At 43.1% G+C, this 15,085-nt stretch overlaps 1 protein-coding gene across 2 annotated transcripts; it reads left to right on the forward strand.

The window, feature by feature from the left end:
• Positions 1–217: 217 nt before the first annotated feature.
• On the forward strand, positions 218–14,830 carry spg21 (SPG21 abhydrolase domain containing, maspardin). 2 transcript variants are annotated; one of them, XM_031730383.2, is made up of 9 exons: positions 218–416; positions 557–619; positions 6,040–6,201; positions 10,708–10,788; positions 12,842–12,987; positions 13,077–13,185; positions 13,740–13,847; positions 13,946–14,086; positions 14,301–14,830. In XM_031730383.2, the coding sequence occupies exons 2-9, from the start codon at positions 557–559 to the stop codon at positions 14,409–14,411; spliced, it is 921 nt and encodes a 306-aa protein (XP_031586243.1). In that variant the 5' UTR covers positions 218–416; the 3' UTR covers positions 14,412–14,830. The 2 variants fall into 2 exon arrangements, with proteins under 2 accessions (XP_031586243.1, XP_031586244.1); XM_031730384.2 differs by lacking the exon at positions 6,040–6,201.
• Positions 14,831–15,085: the final 255 nt, after the last annotated feature.

The raw sequence follows: 15,085 nt of genomic DNA on the forward strand, positions 1-15,085 counted from the left end.
GAAGCTAATGACTTGTTTTTGACAGAAGTTAAACTGGAAGAACCAAGATTTTATTGAACAGTGAATGATTTAATTTCAGTGCAGCCGATAATACAAACCTGGAGCAGTTACACCATATTTGCTTTTATTAGATAAATTAGATTATTAGCTTAAACGGAAACAGCAGGAGGCGCTGCGCTGGAAGCTTTCGATCCATTCTTCATTAAACCAATAGACGAAGAAGAAGAAGCGGTGCGGGGGTGAACGCGGCAGCCAGGATCTTTTAAGGAAGTGTGTGAAAGCGGAGTCACATGAGCAGGCGCCCGCCCAGGAGACGGTACCCCGACATGGACCTGGAGTCTCGGATACGGTGACTGACATCCACGGGTAGCACGGGAACAGCGTCACGGCGTCTCGGGCCGCGGTGAACATCTGTGGTAAGTCGTCTAGTCGGTGGTCTCGTGCAGTTAGCCGCGGAGCTAACAGCGGGTAGCCGCGGCGGGCGGTGTTTGCTCCCCGAACCTCCCCCGGCCGAAGCACGCCGCCATCCTGTGACTGCTACTTTGTGTGTCCACAGATGGACGAGATTAAAGTGTCTCCGGACTACAACTGGTTCAGAAGCACGGTGCCACTGAAAAGAGTGAGTACACAGAGCTGCTCGGCCCACTGCGTCATTAAGGAAGTACACACTTGTTATGTCCTCTCTGTGCCTGCGAGGAAAACCAAACTCGCATGCAGTTAGAAGCCACGTTACTGTTTAGTACAGGTGCATGGCGGAGACTGGCTGGAACCGAAACTATGATCTGAGCTCACCGGGGCCTTCTGCTCCACTGAACCACAAAAATGAAAAAACAAAAGCAATTTTTATTTAACTTTCGTGCTGGATTGAGCAGCATGAAAACAAAAATGTCAGTAGGCAGTCTAATCTGAGTTTGCACATGTAGTTCGACTAATTAGAAAATGATTGTTAAATAATTTTTTTTGGAAACACACTTTGCGAGCATACCCTGGAGGAGTCGGGGAAAGTTTAAAGTACAGGAAGTGGCATTAGAAATAAACTTTGAGGTTTTTTAACGTCTGTCCTAAATTACAGATCCTGATTTTGATGTAAGACAGTTTAGACTTTTTTCTTTAATAGTTTTTGAAATGCTCATGTTCAAATCTGGCCTCAGACTTTAAAGTGTGGAAAAGTGGGTGGATAGGCCTTTAAAAGTAAATGTATGTGGAAAAGTATGTGATATATGAAGGTATAATTTCAGAGTCATCATCATCCATGTCCGAGTTTTCAGAGATGACTGAGCAGGAAACTCTCTAAAAACATTGTTTGAAGTGGAATGACTGAAAGGAGAGTTGTTTATGTTGTTATACGCGTGTTTCTGACATGGCAGTGTATTTCATTTTGAAATGTCACAGTGATTGTGACAGAGCAGTGTACATGAATACATGGAGGGTTACACGTGGACGTACAAGCATTCTTGTGGTCAGATCACCAGACCTGTGACCTTTGGCACTGAGCATGACAACATCTCATATGATCCACAGGATCAGTTTTTGGTGCAGCTGCATTTGAGTTGCACCACAAACTAGTTTTACTACATTAGTACTTTAGTACTACATTAGTATGTACCACGTTTCCCCCCCTCCATGTGTTAGAGCTGCTCTTCATCACTACATCTTCTCTTTAGTTCCAATGACACTCCTCCAGGGAGAGTCACAGCAGCTTAGTGCTGCTCACACTAACACACTGCTGTTGCTGGTGCTGTCTGAACATGGGCTCACTCTGTCGCTGTGCCAGGAAATAGTTAGGTTCCAAGTGGTTAGTCTGTGAGCTACTGAATGCCTGGCTGTCCTCAGGTCTGGTGTGCATGAGGCTTTCTGCCACTGCAAACTTCCTGCGTTGTTGTCATGTGAGCACTGAAGCCTTCTGTCCTTAACACGTTGGTCAGTCAGCCATCTGTCACATGGTCACATTTATACTGATGTTGTGTGCAGTAATCACAGGGCCGCTGTTTTCAGGATCACGTGTTCGGACAGCTAAACTAGGGCGGCATGGACGATAAAAAATCTTTTGTTTCCAAGCTTCATTTAATCCACAGCTGTGCAGTGCCCATATTTGTGCAGTAGAGAACACGTGTGAGAATAAAGTGTTCAATTTCAATTCAATTCAGTTTTATTTATACAGCGCCAAATCACAACAACAGTCGCCTCAAGGCGCTTTATATTGTAAAATAGACTGTACAATAATACATACAGAGAACATCCTAACAATCATATGACCCCCCCCCCCCCATATGCAAGCACTTTGGTGACAGTGAGAAGGAAAAACTCCCTCTTAGCAGGAAGAAACCTCGGGTAGAACCGGGGGGGGGGGGCCATCTGCTGCATGTAGTTGGGGTGAGAAAAGAAAGACAGGATAAAAGATATTAGATAAAGATTTAGCTACTAGCCAAATCCAGTGGAGTGGTTTGGTTTAAACTAGAATAAAACCAACAATGGTCTTAAAAAATTATATATTTTAAAATAAAATAATTAAACATACTAACCAAAAATGGGTTTTAATCTAGTTTAAACCAAAGCACTCCACTGGATTTAGCTACACTTTGGACAGTGTTTCCGGAATGCAGTAGCTAGCGAGCTGATTGGAGACCAAAACAGCCATTTAGGATTTTTGCATCAGTTTTTTTTGTTTTGTTTTGTTTTGTTTTTTTTGGCACATTTATAACGGTGAACAGAAAAACTTGAGCGTGCAGGGAGCACAGATGTTGAGAGTGGGAGTGACATACACTGGGAGCAGGTCTGCAGATGCCTGTCAGCACACAGAGAAGAGATCTGAGGAAGAGCAAATGCCAACAACTGAGCGAGAGGGGTTGTTATTATATGTGTGTGTACATGGATAATAGCAAACACTGAAATACATTTCTTGCAAGCAGCAATGAATTTTCTTCACTCAAAATAATTTTCTCCTCAAAATGCAACATTTGTATTTGCAAAAATTATGTACGCGCACTCAGAATAGAGGCACAAAAATAACGCCATATACTGATGCATCCATCAGTGTGAATGCTGGATAGAAAGCACATGCGTAGAAAAATGCTTGGGTAGAGTAGAAGCAGTCTGTTTACAGTTTACCGCAGCATGGTTATATATGTAACATGAGCCAGGCCTGCAGCACTTTTACCACTCATCATTCTGTATTTAGTGAACACTGTAATCAAACTCCAACACGGACTCATGTAGTGAGCATTTAGTTACAGATGGGCGGCACGTAGAATGGCCAACAAATGCCCTGGAGGGACTTTCCCTGCTGGATACACGATGGATGGGTGGCAGAAATGGAGGATCGTGTGCCTGGCGGGACTGTCGATCGAGGACGCTGAAGATATCTACCTATTGGGAACCATGATAACAGGGTTCTTGCTGATCGGAGCTGGCCTGGCCCTGGCTTATCGGAGAATTAAGAAAGCGGAACCGACTGTTCAAACCCCCACAAGGCTGCCCGCTGGGATTGAATCGATGGGACGAGGTGCGGCTTCTCAGAAAGGGCTCACGGAAGGCAGCATGGTTAAGAGCTTGGAGGCGCTTGCGGCTGCAGTGAATACTCAGAATAACATCTCTGAGCGGATATTGGGATACATCAGGGAAGAATCCGCTCAGAACAACACCTATGGGCGGAAGCTGGAATACATCACGGATCAGGGGTCCGTTCTTCGTACCTTGCTTACTACATCCAAGATCAAATCATCGCGCCAACTTTGAGCTCGCTAATCCGGTTCTCCGAACACACCTGTTGTTGACGATTAGTATAGTTGGATGAAGTAATCTGAGATCACTGGGTGGCTTAAAAGGGGCTACGCATCGATAGTAGAAACATTGATCGGCAACCCTTTGATTGGTCGGCGAAGATGTCGAAGGAGCGCGCTCAGTATTTTTCGGCAGCAGAGCAAGAACTCTTGATTGAGGGATTTCAGGAGTTTCAGAGTTTAATTAAAACGCAAGGGAACACTGCAAAGGCTGCAAAAGCAAGGAGAGAGGGCTGGCAGAAAGTTGCTGACAAATTAAACTCGTAAGTAATTTATTATATTATATTACAGTATATCCTCTTTCACATTAGAGCCACAACAGGACCCACTAGAACATGGGAACAAGTAAAAGTGAAATATAAGAATATTCCACAGAATGGTAATATTTATCACTTATATTGCTTTTAGTCTCTTGAAAAGAGACCCTGAAATAATCTGTTTGTTTGTTTATAACAGCAACTAAGAAAAGGGCAGAGCAAATAAAGACAGGTGGTGGTCCTGCACCCCCTCGTCACACCCCGGCTTTTTGTACTGTGACATTTATTGACATTGTGGGTTTTTTTTGTGTGTAGTTTTACATAACACTCCATCACTTTTACCTGTTCCCTAAAGGATCCTGTCTATCCCGCAATATCCGCTGAATTCTGGAAACTCTCCTTATCAATCTTGCACCTTCCGCAATGGGTTGCTCGCGTACAAACGGACAGGACATGGCTGCGACAGACTTCCCAAATCCACCTTCGCTTTTATAGCCGTGGTCTCTCATCTTGATTACACGAAGTGTTTTACTATTACTACTCTAAAATATGAATTACATCTGAAATAATCAAATACATGAAATGAAATGTACTATTAATCATTCTGCTTTTTTTAGGAAATGACCTGTATGTATCTGTATGAAATCAATAAAAGAATCAAATACATTATCTTTAGTTACATTGATAATATTTATTTATGGAAAAACAGTGGAGAAATATCGCTGTTGCTTTCAGTATAAATGAAGCGGACATACCTGAGTGGCATGATCTAATCCTGTTTACATAAAGTAAGCCTGCTCCCAAGCAGGTTTACGCTTCGGATCTGTTGCTATGACAGCAAGTCCCGGATGAGCTTCGGAGAACCGAACGATCCAAGATCACGCGAAATCGTCAACAATCAAATCCAGCTAACTTACTTAGCGAGGTACGAAGAACGGACCCCAGTTGGCTGTGGTCGTGAGGTCTCAGAATCTGCTCTGTGAGCAAAAGAGTGACAAGACCACGGAATTGAAGGTAAATAACATCATGGAGAAACTGGCAGCTATCCAACGGGAGATTGAGAGACCAGTGTCGGAGTGTTAAAAACAGCTCGAAATTCTCATGAGTTTGTAAAAGAAAAATCACCATCATAATGCGGCTACCCCTTCGACGCCAGCTGCGGTCTCAAGGCTGGAGCTGAACAACAACACCCTGATAACGACTGTGTTGAGTCTGTTCCTTCCCATTCCATGCAAGGCCACCTGGGTTGGCTGGAAGACTGTTTACTTAGCCTGGCATGGCGAAGGACACTGTCTCAGCTGAACTCTGGACATACACACACACGCACACAGACATATACACTCATCCCCCCCTCCCCCCCCAAACGCCTTCGATGCTTATTCCCTTCCGATGCTGACGGTGGATCATGGAGACCAGCACATAGGCTGCAGGCCCGGATGTACTGTCTACATTGGATGTCTCTTACCCTTTACCCACCCCTGTTGCTTGTCATGTGTTCTTTGGTGTATTAAGAGTTTTTTATCATGTGCTATGTGCAGAGGTGTTTTTTTTTTTTTGTTTGTTTTGTTTTTTTTTGTTTTTTTTCTGTTCTCAAACTGATCTCCCTGTTGGATCTCAGTCTGGGGGGAGTTTTTTTTTTTCTTTTCTCCTTATCTTTCCTCATGTTGTGCTTTTCCATGTTATACCCCTCTGACCTGTCTTCCCCATGTGCTGTTTGTGTAATGTATGTATGGTCGGATGGGTAAGATGGCGCCGCCATTGCGTGCAATAGGTCGGCAGCCTTAACATGAAATTTACCCTTGTGGGATTAATAAAGGTATATCAATCAATCAATCATAGTGAATGTTTTTGAAAAACAGAGATGTGAGTGAATGGGCTCAGGAAACGGGAACTGTAAAATGTTTGGTCTTCATGACAACCTCGAAGAGTTGCAGTCTTTCTGTTGGCATGTTGTTTTAAATAGGCAGCTGGTCTCTGTCACATGGCTGTGCTTCTCTCCTCAGATTATTGTTGATGATGATGACAGTAAAGTGTGGTCACTGTACGACGCTGGGCCAAAGAGTGTCCGCTGTCCCATCATCTTCCTCCCTCCAGTCAGCGGCACAGCGGAGGTGTTCTTCCAGCAGGTGCTGGCTCTGACGGGCTGGGGCTACAGAGTCATCTCGGTGAGCTATCCCGGTAGACTATTGTGTGCAGTAACTCTGCACACGATAGTCTGCCTGAAATTTCTTTGGCAGTTCTTTGAATGACATATTAAGTCCAGTTGCTACTGGAAGATGAGACACTCTGCCACGGTAGCACAAAGCCTCAGTCGGGATTAGGAGTGGGTTTCGATATTTGATTTTCCGATTAAAATCCATTTTACCTTGAATAAAGCAATATCGATTCATTAAATCCTGAATCGATTTTTAAATATAAATGTATTTTGCCAGAAACACCAGAATCTCAGGTTGAACTAGGGGTGGGCAGTAGAAACGGTATACGGTAGAAACGATATAAATCTGGCCAACGGTAGAGATTTTCACTATACCGCTCTACTGCGATAGCCTGTGGCGTGTCCAGCGGGGTGGCCTGGGGGGGCACAGGCCACCCCCCCAACCAGACTGGCCACCCCAGGTGCCACCCCGAAGCCAAAACAATAAAATCCAATGAAATATCAAATGTACGATTATGTTTTCACAGTGAAGCTCAGATATCCGAGTGTAAGTGAATGCAGCATCGGCTTCTGCGCTATTAGCATCATGTTAGCAAAGGTAGGAGAGCCAAGCACGAAAGACAGCACCACAGAAAACAGTTTTTCGGCGAAAGATTAACAGTTTAACATAGCTGGACTGGCCATCGAGCATGGCGGAGCTTCCACAGAGGCCAGCAGGTGGATGAGGGAAGGGGAGGCAGGAGGAGGAGAGACCCGAAGCGGCCGCTGGTCCGAGTGTCAGGTGAACTGAACTTCAGGTAAGAAGTTATGACCTGCAGTCTATCCGGGTCAGATATAAACCAAGTTTAGGTGGAGTTTATTTTCGTTGTGCTGACTTTTTACAGTCAGTTACAATAACTCGTATCATGCACTAGCTAGCATGATGGAGTTTATATACAGCTGGGTGGGTGCTGTGATGTTACTGATAGTGAACTTTATTCATAAGGTTAGTTAGTAGAGTTGCCAACAGCTCCTTAAAAAAGGGAATGGTCCCTCATTCAGAGACAATATTACAGGTTTTGTATTGAGCTGAGAAGAGACGCAGTTTGTCCCGAACGAAGCTAGAATGGAAAAGACACAAAGCTGGAGTTATTCTGTGTTTACGCTGCACAGCTGCCTCTTCTTCTCTCATTCTCTCCCCCTCCCTCTCCTGTTGCTACTTCAATCATGAGACTGATCAATGATCAGCTGATCGGCTTTTCTGTCTTGTTTGTTTATCGCCCACTTTGCGCCAGAAAGAGGAAACCAGCGGATGTCGCGCTAAACAACAGCAGCATCTTTAAGCTTGATCAGCTGTTAGAATTTATTTAATATTAATTTCTAGTATCAGCTGATGTTTGCTGGAGCCACAGCTGTAAAAGCTGCTGGTCATGATGTCAGTTTGGATATGTGGTGAGAGGAAACATGAAGATGAAACCAGGAGATGTCCTTACTGAATCATCAGAGCTGAACAGGTGATGGAGAAACAGGTTTACCTTTTAGGTCACATGAATGAGTTGAAGGGAAGTTATGAGCTGTTTCTGAGAGACAAATAACACCAGGATCATTTTCTAAGTAGCTGACAGCTGGTAACTGTGCAGGGGCGGTCTCTAGCAAAGTTATGCCAGGGTGCCAGGCAGGGCATTAACAGGAAAGGGGGCACACAAGAAATACTTTTCTTACTTATTCTCATTTAAAATATCTAGCTTTTATTAAATAATTATCTGAATCTTGCGAACAAAGTTTTTATCTGATGTAAAATCGATAGAAATCATACACATACCAACAAGACCGTGTACATCACTGTCACAACAGCATTTGTTTTCATTCAAAGGCTTTATGGCTTTAATACCTGGTGGGCCGGTCTCTGGTCAAAATGCCCAATTTTTTGTCCCAGTCCAGCCCTGCAGGTTAATACTGGCAGTGTCACCATACCAGCTGACTGTATTTCATCATCAGCCAGTGTTGTTCTTTATACATCAATATTACCAAAGTTTACCATAAGGCAGCATAGAAAGTATTTACTTGCTTTCAGGTTTCATTCAAATGTTAGTCTTTTCATTTGTTTCCCACTTTTCCCTGTTTCAAATCAAACACCAGTTTGTGAGAAGATTATCTTCCTATTAAAAAAAGAAGATAAAGTTTTGCATTGGCTAATTTGCCAATTGTATGTTAAAAATGTTTGTATTTTAATATTCAAAAATGTTTGTGCCCAAAACATATGTGCACTATATGTCAGTAAAAATACTATGCAAATATTGCTGTCCTTGAATGCTGAGCAAACACTGACAAAGCACTGATTGTATCTCTTGTACTTCATCAACACAGTATCTAAAAACTTTGCACCGTAGTGGTTAAAACCTCATTCTAATAAGAGTCAAAAGCAAATTCAGTTATTAGGTTTACAGGGTTATTGAATGATGGTTAACTGTTGGTAGAATTTTTTTTTAACATTATCTGCCAATTACATCTGCCACCCTTCTCCAAATCTGTGCCCCTACCTGGCCCCCCCAACAAAAATTTTCTAGACACGCCACTGGCGATAGCGCATGTTGATGGAGTCATCAAGCTACGCCTGTTTTGGATGAAAGCATGGCAGCGGCTGCAAGCAGTATAATCTGCAAATTATGCCGGGCGACAGTAATAGCAAAGAGACTAAGTACTTTTGGAATATAGGGAAAGCCAAAAACTGCGCTTCCTCCAGTTCTGTACCATTGATTCATTAATGCTGAATTCTCCTCTCTATTCCCATGCAGCAGTATATTAATAACTAACCTCGTATTGTGGATGGATCATCTCAGTTGTTCCCCTGAATGAAGTTTGGTCCTTTTTTTTTAGCATCCTGCCATGCGATTGCATTTGTCCCTAACCATCAGACCCCCACGTTAACTTTTATCGAGTGGGGAAAAAAGTTAGCGTTTGTACTCCAGCTTCACTGTTTATATTACGCTAACATAGCTGTGTAGCTAGCGATCACGTAGCACGTCATTATATACCAGCTAGTCCAACTTCAGCAACCCTACAAAAGTCACTGCTGTTTAGTTTTGTCTTCATTTATGTTGGAAGTGATGGCAGAGCTGTACGTTTTAATTTATTCAGAAATCTCTCAGTCAGAACATGCTATATCATGTTAAGGTGGAAACTAGCGTGTACTACATTAAATCTGTTCGAGGTCAGTAAGCACAACCAGAATTCATACATAAGGCGCACTGTCGATTTTTGAGAAAATTAAAGGATTTTGCCCCTTGTAGTGTGGAAAATACGTTATACAGAAGAACGGAATATATCGTGATATATATCGGTACCGCGCATGCTTCAAATTATACCGCGATATGGATTTTAGGCCATATTGCCCAGCCCTAGGTTAAACCTCACAAAACTATTTCAACAACCACCAAACAGCTAAAACAGTAAATGAGAGCAGGTAAATGGATTCAGCACAAACATAAAGCGTGGACCCGACGCAACAGGTGCATCTGTAAGATGTCAGCTTTCTCACAAGACGGCACGTACACAGACACGCCGTCGGGGGTGAAAGCCGACAGCTCACAGATTCTGATGCTGCAGTCACTCTCCGACCAAAATTTACTGAACCAGCAGCAAAAGAAGATCCAAACTACACTTCATGTTTGATAAACATCGTCATGAATTCCCTCTGACTTTTGCTGCTTTGCTCCCACCACGATAAAATCACACTCCCTGAACAGCTCAGTTTCCTCTCTGTTTTCTGCATTATTTACTTGCTAATTACCCACCAGTCAAACATTGTGTACATTGCTGTCAGCTGCTGTTTTTTTGTTTATGTTTGTTTTTTAAATGACTTTTGACAAGAAAGCCTCATTACTGCTGTGTAGTACTGAAGAAATATAAACTTCTTAAAATTATACCAAATTGCAAAACACTTAGCAATGTTTCTAATAAAACCTCTGTAACATTGCTCTACTTCACTTCAGCAGCATCAGGTAATATTCATATGTTGATTCGTGGTTTTCTTTCATTTTTGTTCTACTGCAGAATATTTTTGAGGTTATCTGTTATGAAAAACCAGGCTAGGAAAATCTCCTTCATGTTTTTCTGTTTTATTCTCAGTTACTTTGACACAAAGGCATCTGCTGTGATGCTCACACCTCTGATGAACTCTCACAAGTGTCAGTACTGATAAATGATCAGAATTATAATATTTCTGAATGTCTGAGTTAAAATGGATCTAATCGAGTCATGGATCGGATCGAATCGGGACCTTGTGAATCGGAATCAAATCGATTCTAGAAATCAGTGACGATACCCAGCCCTAGTCAGGAAGTTGTGAAACTGCAGGAGTGTGTCTGCCGCTGAGTCAGGGACATGCTGGACCTGCTTGAAATGTTCATTGCTAACCCCACACAGGAGTTTGAGTTCCAAGTACAAACGTACTAACCAGATAATCAGACTGCTGTTGGAATATGCCTGACACCACTAACTGAATGTGATGGAGTTGTTTTGGTTCTGTGATTTGCAGCTGCAGTATCCGGTCTACTGGGATCTCATGGAGTTCTGCGATGGCTTTAGGAAGCTTCTGGATCACCTGCATCTGGATAAAGTAAGGCCGTACTTTGTGTTGTGTTGATGCTGACTGATCTGTATATAGACCAGGGTTGTGATTAGGGCTGCTACAAACGATTATTTTGATAGTCGACTAGTCACCGATTATTTTTGCGATTAGTGGACTAATCAGATCATGCATCCATTGGATGTAAAACGTCCAGCTTATTGCACCAACATCCATCTGCTCTTATATAACTATCATTAGCTTACAGCTTGAAGTGTTTAAGGTGTGTGCTAACTAAAAATAAAGACAAGACGATAGTTTATGAAACTTTTAATGAAATTTGCAGATTGTCTCAGTGGAGTTTAATAAACTCAGCCGTCTGCTTCTTGCTATCTAAAATATAACAGGACACTGAAGTAAATTCTCTACCATCTCACACTTCAGTTTAATCAGTTTTCTGTTTGACATTTATTCAGCTGTGTTTAAACTATAACTTTAATCTCAGCCAAACAGATTTATTCAGGAACAAATAAAACACTGAAAAAACCAAAAAATTACATTTTAAGTTATCTAAAAGACTTCTATATCAAGTTTAACCTGAGTAGCGAAAGACTGCGGGGAGTCTGAAAATGATGTGCTGGAAGTTCACTGTTCTTGCCGGCTCTAGGGAGCCTTGAACCCCGGGCTAGCTATCGAGCTGGTGGGTAGCAGACGTCTCCAAAAACATCAGAGCACTTTTGCAAACGTGATGTCTTGATAAACCGGGCAGATATTTTAAGTTTACACTGCTACATTCTCTCCTGAAAATATCTTAAAAGTTTATTTCGTGACCTAGAAAGAGTAATATTAAAACTAAGTAGCTGCCGCCATTGTTGGAAACTGGAATTGGCTGGGCTGCGCTATGAATTGTGGGATAGGTTGGGCAACGAAGGATACACCCGACCCATCCTTCAAATCTGGGGGAAAAGGAGGACGCATTTGTCGGCCGCATTTGGATGAGTCTTTGAATTTGGACGGCCTTTGTCGCGTCACTGTAACGTAACGGCCTACAAATGCGGCCTCCAAAAGATGTGGCACTTAAATTTGGACACCGCTACAATACGGGAGACTGCTTCTTCTTTTTTGGCATTAGACGGCAGCTGGCATCCTTGTAGATGCATTGCTGCCATCTTCTGTTTAAGAGTGTAATAACGGACTTAAATCTTACTACTTATTCCTGCATCTTTCAGGATCTTACAAAGCGTCAATTTAGCGTCGCGTCGACTATTGACGTTGACGTAATCGTGGCAGCCCTAGTTGTGATCAAACAGTCCTCCCCCCTCCTGCTGATAACTTTACCTCATCTGTGGTCAAGAAAGAGAGGGCTCTGACTGCACTGGGCTCTGTAATAATCATTGTTTTTAAACTGCACTGTCACCTTATCTCAGTAAGAACTCATAAATGACTACACACAAACAATATTAGGGAAGGCTGTCGGGTTTTGAAGTCCCTACACGCTGGTGTCTGTGTCAGTCAGGCTTCAGGTGGCTTTTATCCTGCTCACTGGATTTGGCCAAAGCAGTTATTTGCAAAAGTACTAAAACCGCAGCTTATGAGTGCGACCACCCTGACAGTGAGCTGAGAGCAGAACTGGAGGTCACGCAGAATTCTGCCAGGTTCTAAAACACAGGTAAGACTAATGAGCAGTGTGCTTCAGGAACCACCACAGTGCTCCCTTGTGGTGAAAGCAATTCCTGCACTCTGCAGATACTCCATTGTGATAGAAAGTCTGTGTAATGGAATCCATTCACATCAGAGCCAGAACTGCTAACAGTGGCAGGTGTGTGGATGTAATCATGACATGAATATGGAGACAGAGCTACTGTCATGGTCATCTGAATGGCTGGAACTGCGACCTTGTGAAACACCTGCTGTTGGACACCACTGGCACTCGCCATCATGGCCGCAGTATAAACAATGTTTACCCAAACTAGGACAGCTTTCACTCATTCCTTCTGTTTACCGTTCCCATGTTGTTTTTAACTGAACATGTATTAAGGTGTAGACCTCATAGCCGGTTTGAGGTGTGCCTCGAGTGTGTGATGGTGTTGCTGTGGCTCTTCAGGTACATCTGTTTGGAGCATCTCTGGGAGGGTTCTTGGCTCAGAAGTTTGCTGAGTATACACACAAGTCTCCCCGAGTGCACTCTCTCATCCTCTGCAACTCATTCAGCGACACCTCCATCTTTAACCAGACATGGACTGCAAACAGGTGCTATGGATGGATGATGGATGGATGGATGGATGGATGGATGGACGGATAGATCAAAGTGTTTCATGTGTGTCGGTGTTGTTCCTCAGTTTCTGGTTGATGCCAGCGTTCCTGCTGAAGAAGATTGTTCTGGGAAACTTTGCAAAAGGACCAGTGGACCCTAAAATGGCAGATGCAATTGATTTCATGGTAGACAGGGTAAGTGTGTGCGCGCCTGTTACTTTTACACTGTTGTTACCACAAAATACCCTACTGCTTCATCAGCTTTTCAAAGGCAGAGATATTTCACTTTGCTAAACACGGTGTTCTTTCAGGCTGAAGAATAGGACCATCAGTCTCATAATGCATCATATTTACAGTACTGTGCACCCCTCATTTCTCTGTTTTATTAAGAAATTGGAACATAGGTGCAACAATTTATTAAAACATGTACAAATATATACAGAAACCCAGTATATGAGGCTGAAATGCATTGTATACAATTCTTAACCCTCAATATTTGATTTGAGCACCTTTATTTGTCAACACAGCCTGAACTCCTGCCGACAGCTTTCTTTAAACCAGTGCAGTGACATTCCTTATGCTCCATCAGCTGTGTCTGAATAGAGCCAGAGGTGGATGGGTGACCCTCCGACTGCCTACTGTGAACACTGCCCTTTATGCTAAGCTAGTCGCACTCAGACTGTAAGCAGGAGTAAACGTGTAACCTTTGTGCACCTCTCTGCTCTGTGTCTCCCCTCCTGGTCCCGCAGCTGGAGAGTTTGAACCAAAGTGAGTTAGCATCGCGACTAACGCTCAACTGTCAGAACTCGTATGTGGAGCCACACAAAATAAAGGACGTTGCTGTGACCATCATAGATGTAAGTGTTAAACCAGAGTTCTAATGAAGTCTAGCAGAACCCATTAAGCTGTGTTCCTGCTCCTGTCACCTGATGTGGTGTTTCCTCTGGATGTTGAGGTGTTTGATCAGAGCGCTCTGTCACTGGAAGCCAAAGAGGAGATGTATAAGCTGTATCCTAACGCCAGAAGAGCGCACCTGAAAACGGGAGGAAACTTCCCATACCTGTGCAGGAGCGCTGAGGTCAACCTCTACATACAGGTAGGCTCCGTTTCTTCCAGGTCTGTTTTCTGTGTAGCCCTTTTCCACAAACACATTCTAGCCGAACTTGTCTTCTGAAGGCAGGATAGTTGGTTGCAGCTTTAGATGACGGAGGATGAGGATGATTTTCATATTGGATGAGCTGTGCTCACTCACGGATCATGTTGTTGTGTGTCGTACGCTGTCAGCTGATGTTGTTTTAACTTGTCTACAGATTCATATGCGCCAGTTTCATGGGACAAGATACGCTGCTATAAATCCTGCCATGGTGAGCGCTGAGGAGCTGGAGATGAGCAGTAACCAGGACTCTGAAGACTACCAGTGAGCTGGCATCCACCTTTGCCCATCTCCACAGCTCGGGTCTTTCTGAGCAGATTTCACAGGACGTTGGCAGATTTTCTGTGGAGTTCAACAGCTAACCAGCACGTAACCTGAGATTATTTTTTATTGAACAGATGAAGCAATATTTTGATTAAAAAAGACCTGGACATAAATGGGACTTTTGCACTGCGCTTTGCTTAAAAAAAACGTCTAACACTCTGCCTTATGTGGAATGATTCTGTGTCACTTGTACTGCCTGGACTGTGTTCACGCCTGTTTGGGGACGGAGGATAAATTGTAGTTAACACCACCAGCAGTAAACTGGTCTCATGTTAATAGCAAGATGAACAGAAAGATTCATGGTGTATATCTGAAAATGTTTGCATAACTCCTTAAGATAAAATTACGTTTTTGTCCTGTGTATTTGTCACATGTACAGCTGTTTTTTTTTTTTTTTTTTTTTTTTTTTTGTCTCATGGACGTGAAAATACACTTTACTTGGTTTCTGTAAAATGTGAGCAGTCGGACTCTTAAGTGACACACGAATGTTGTGGACAACTTCAGGCGTCATTAATGCACAAAGCTTTTCTAGCTCATCCCAAGTCATGAAAATGTTATCATCTGGACTCTGAAGTCACCCCGAGGATTTAAAGTCTTGTCACACAGTGACACCAGGGG

Source organism: Oreochromis aureus, linkage group 1 (genome assembly GCF_013358895.1).
Source record: "Oreochromis aureus strain Israel breed Guangdong linkage group 1, ZZ_aureus, whole genome shotgun sequence".
In the NCBI taxonomy this organism is placed as follows: Eukaryota; Metazoa; Chordata; class Actinopteri; order Cichliformes; family Cichlidae; genus Oreochromis; species Oreochromis aureus.

What these genes read in the sequence shown, in the direction of transcription:
- spg21 (XM_031730383.2), top strand. Translation starts at nt 557, where the DNA reads ATGGACGAGATTAAAGTGTCTCCGGACTACAACTGGTTCAGAAGCACG. An exon ending in TTGATTTCATGGTAGACAGG is followed by an intron (nt 13,186 to 13,739) that starts GTAAGTGTGTGC and finishes CTGGTCCCGCAG; the next exon opens with CTGGAGAGTTTGAACCAAAG. An exon ending in TTGCTGTGACCATCATAGAT is followed by an intron (nt 13,848 to 13,945) that starts GTAAGTGTTAAA and finishes CTGGATGTTGAG; the next exon opens with GTGTTTGATCAGAGCGCTCT.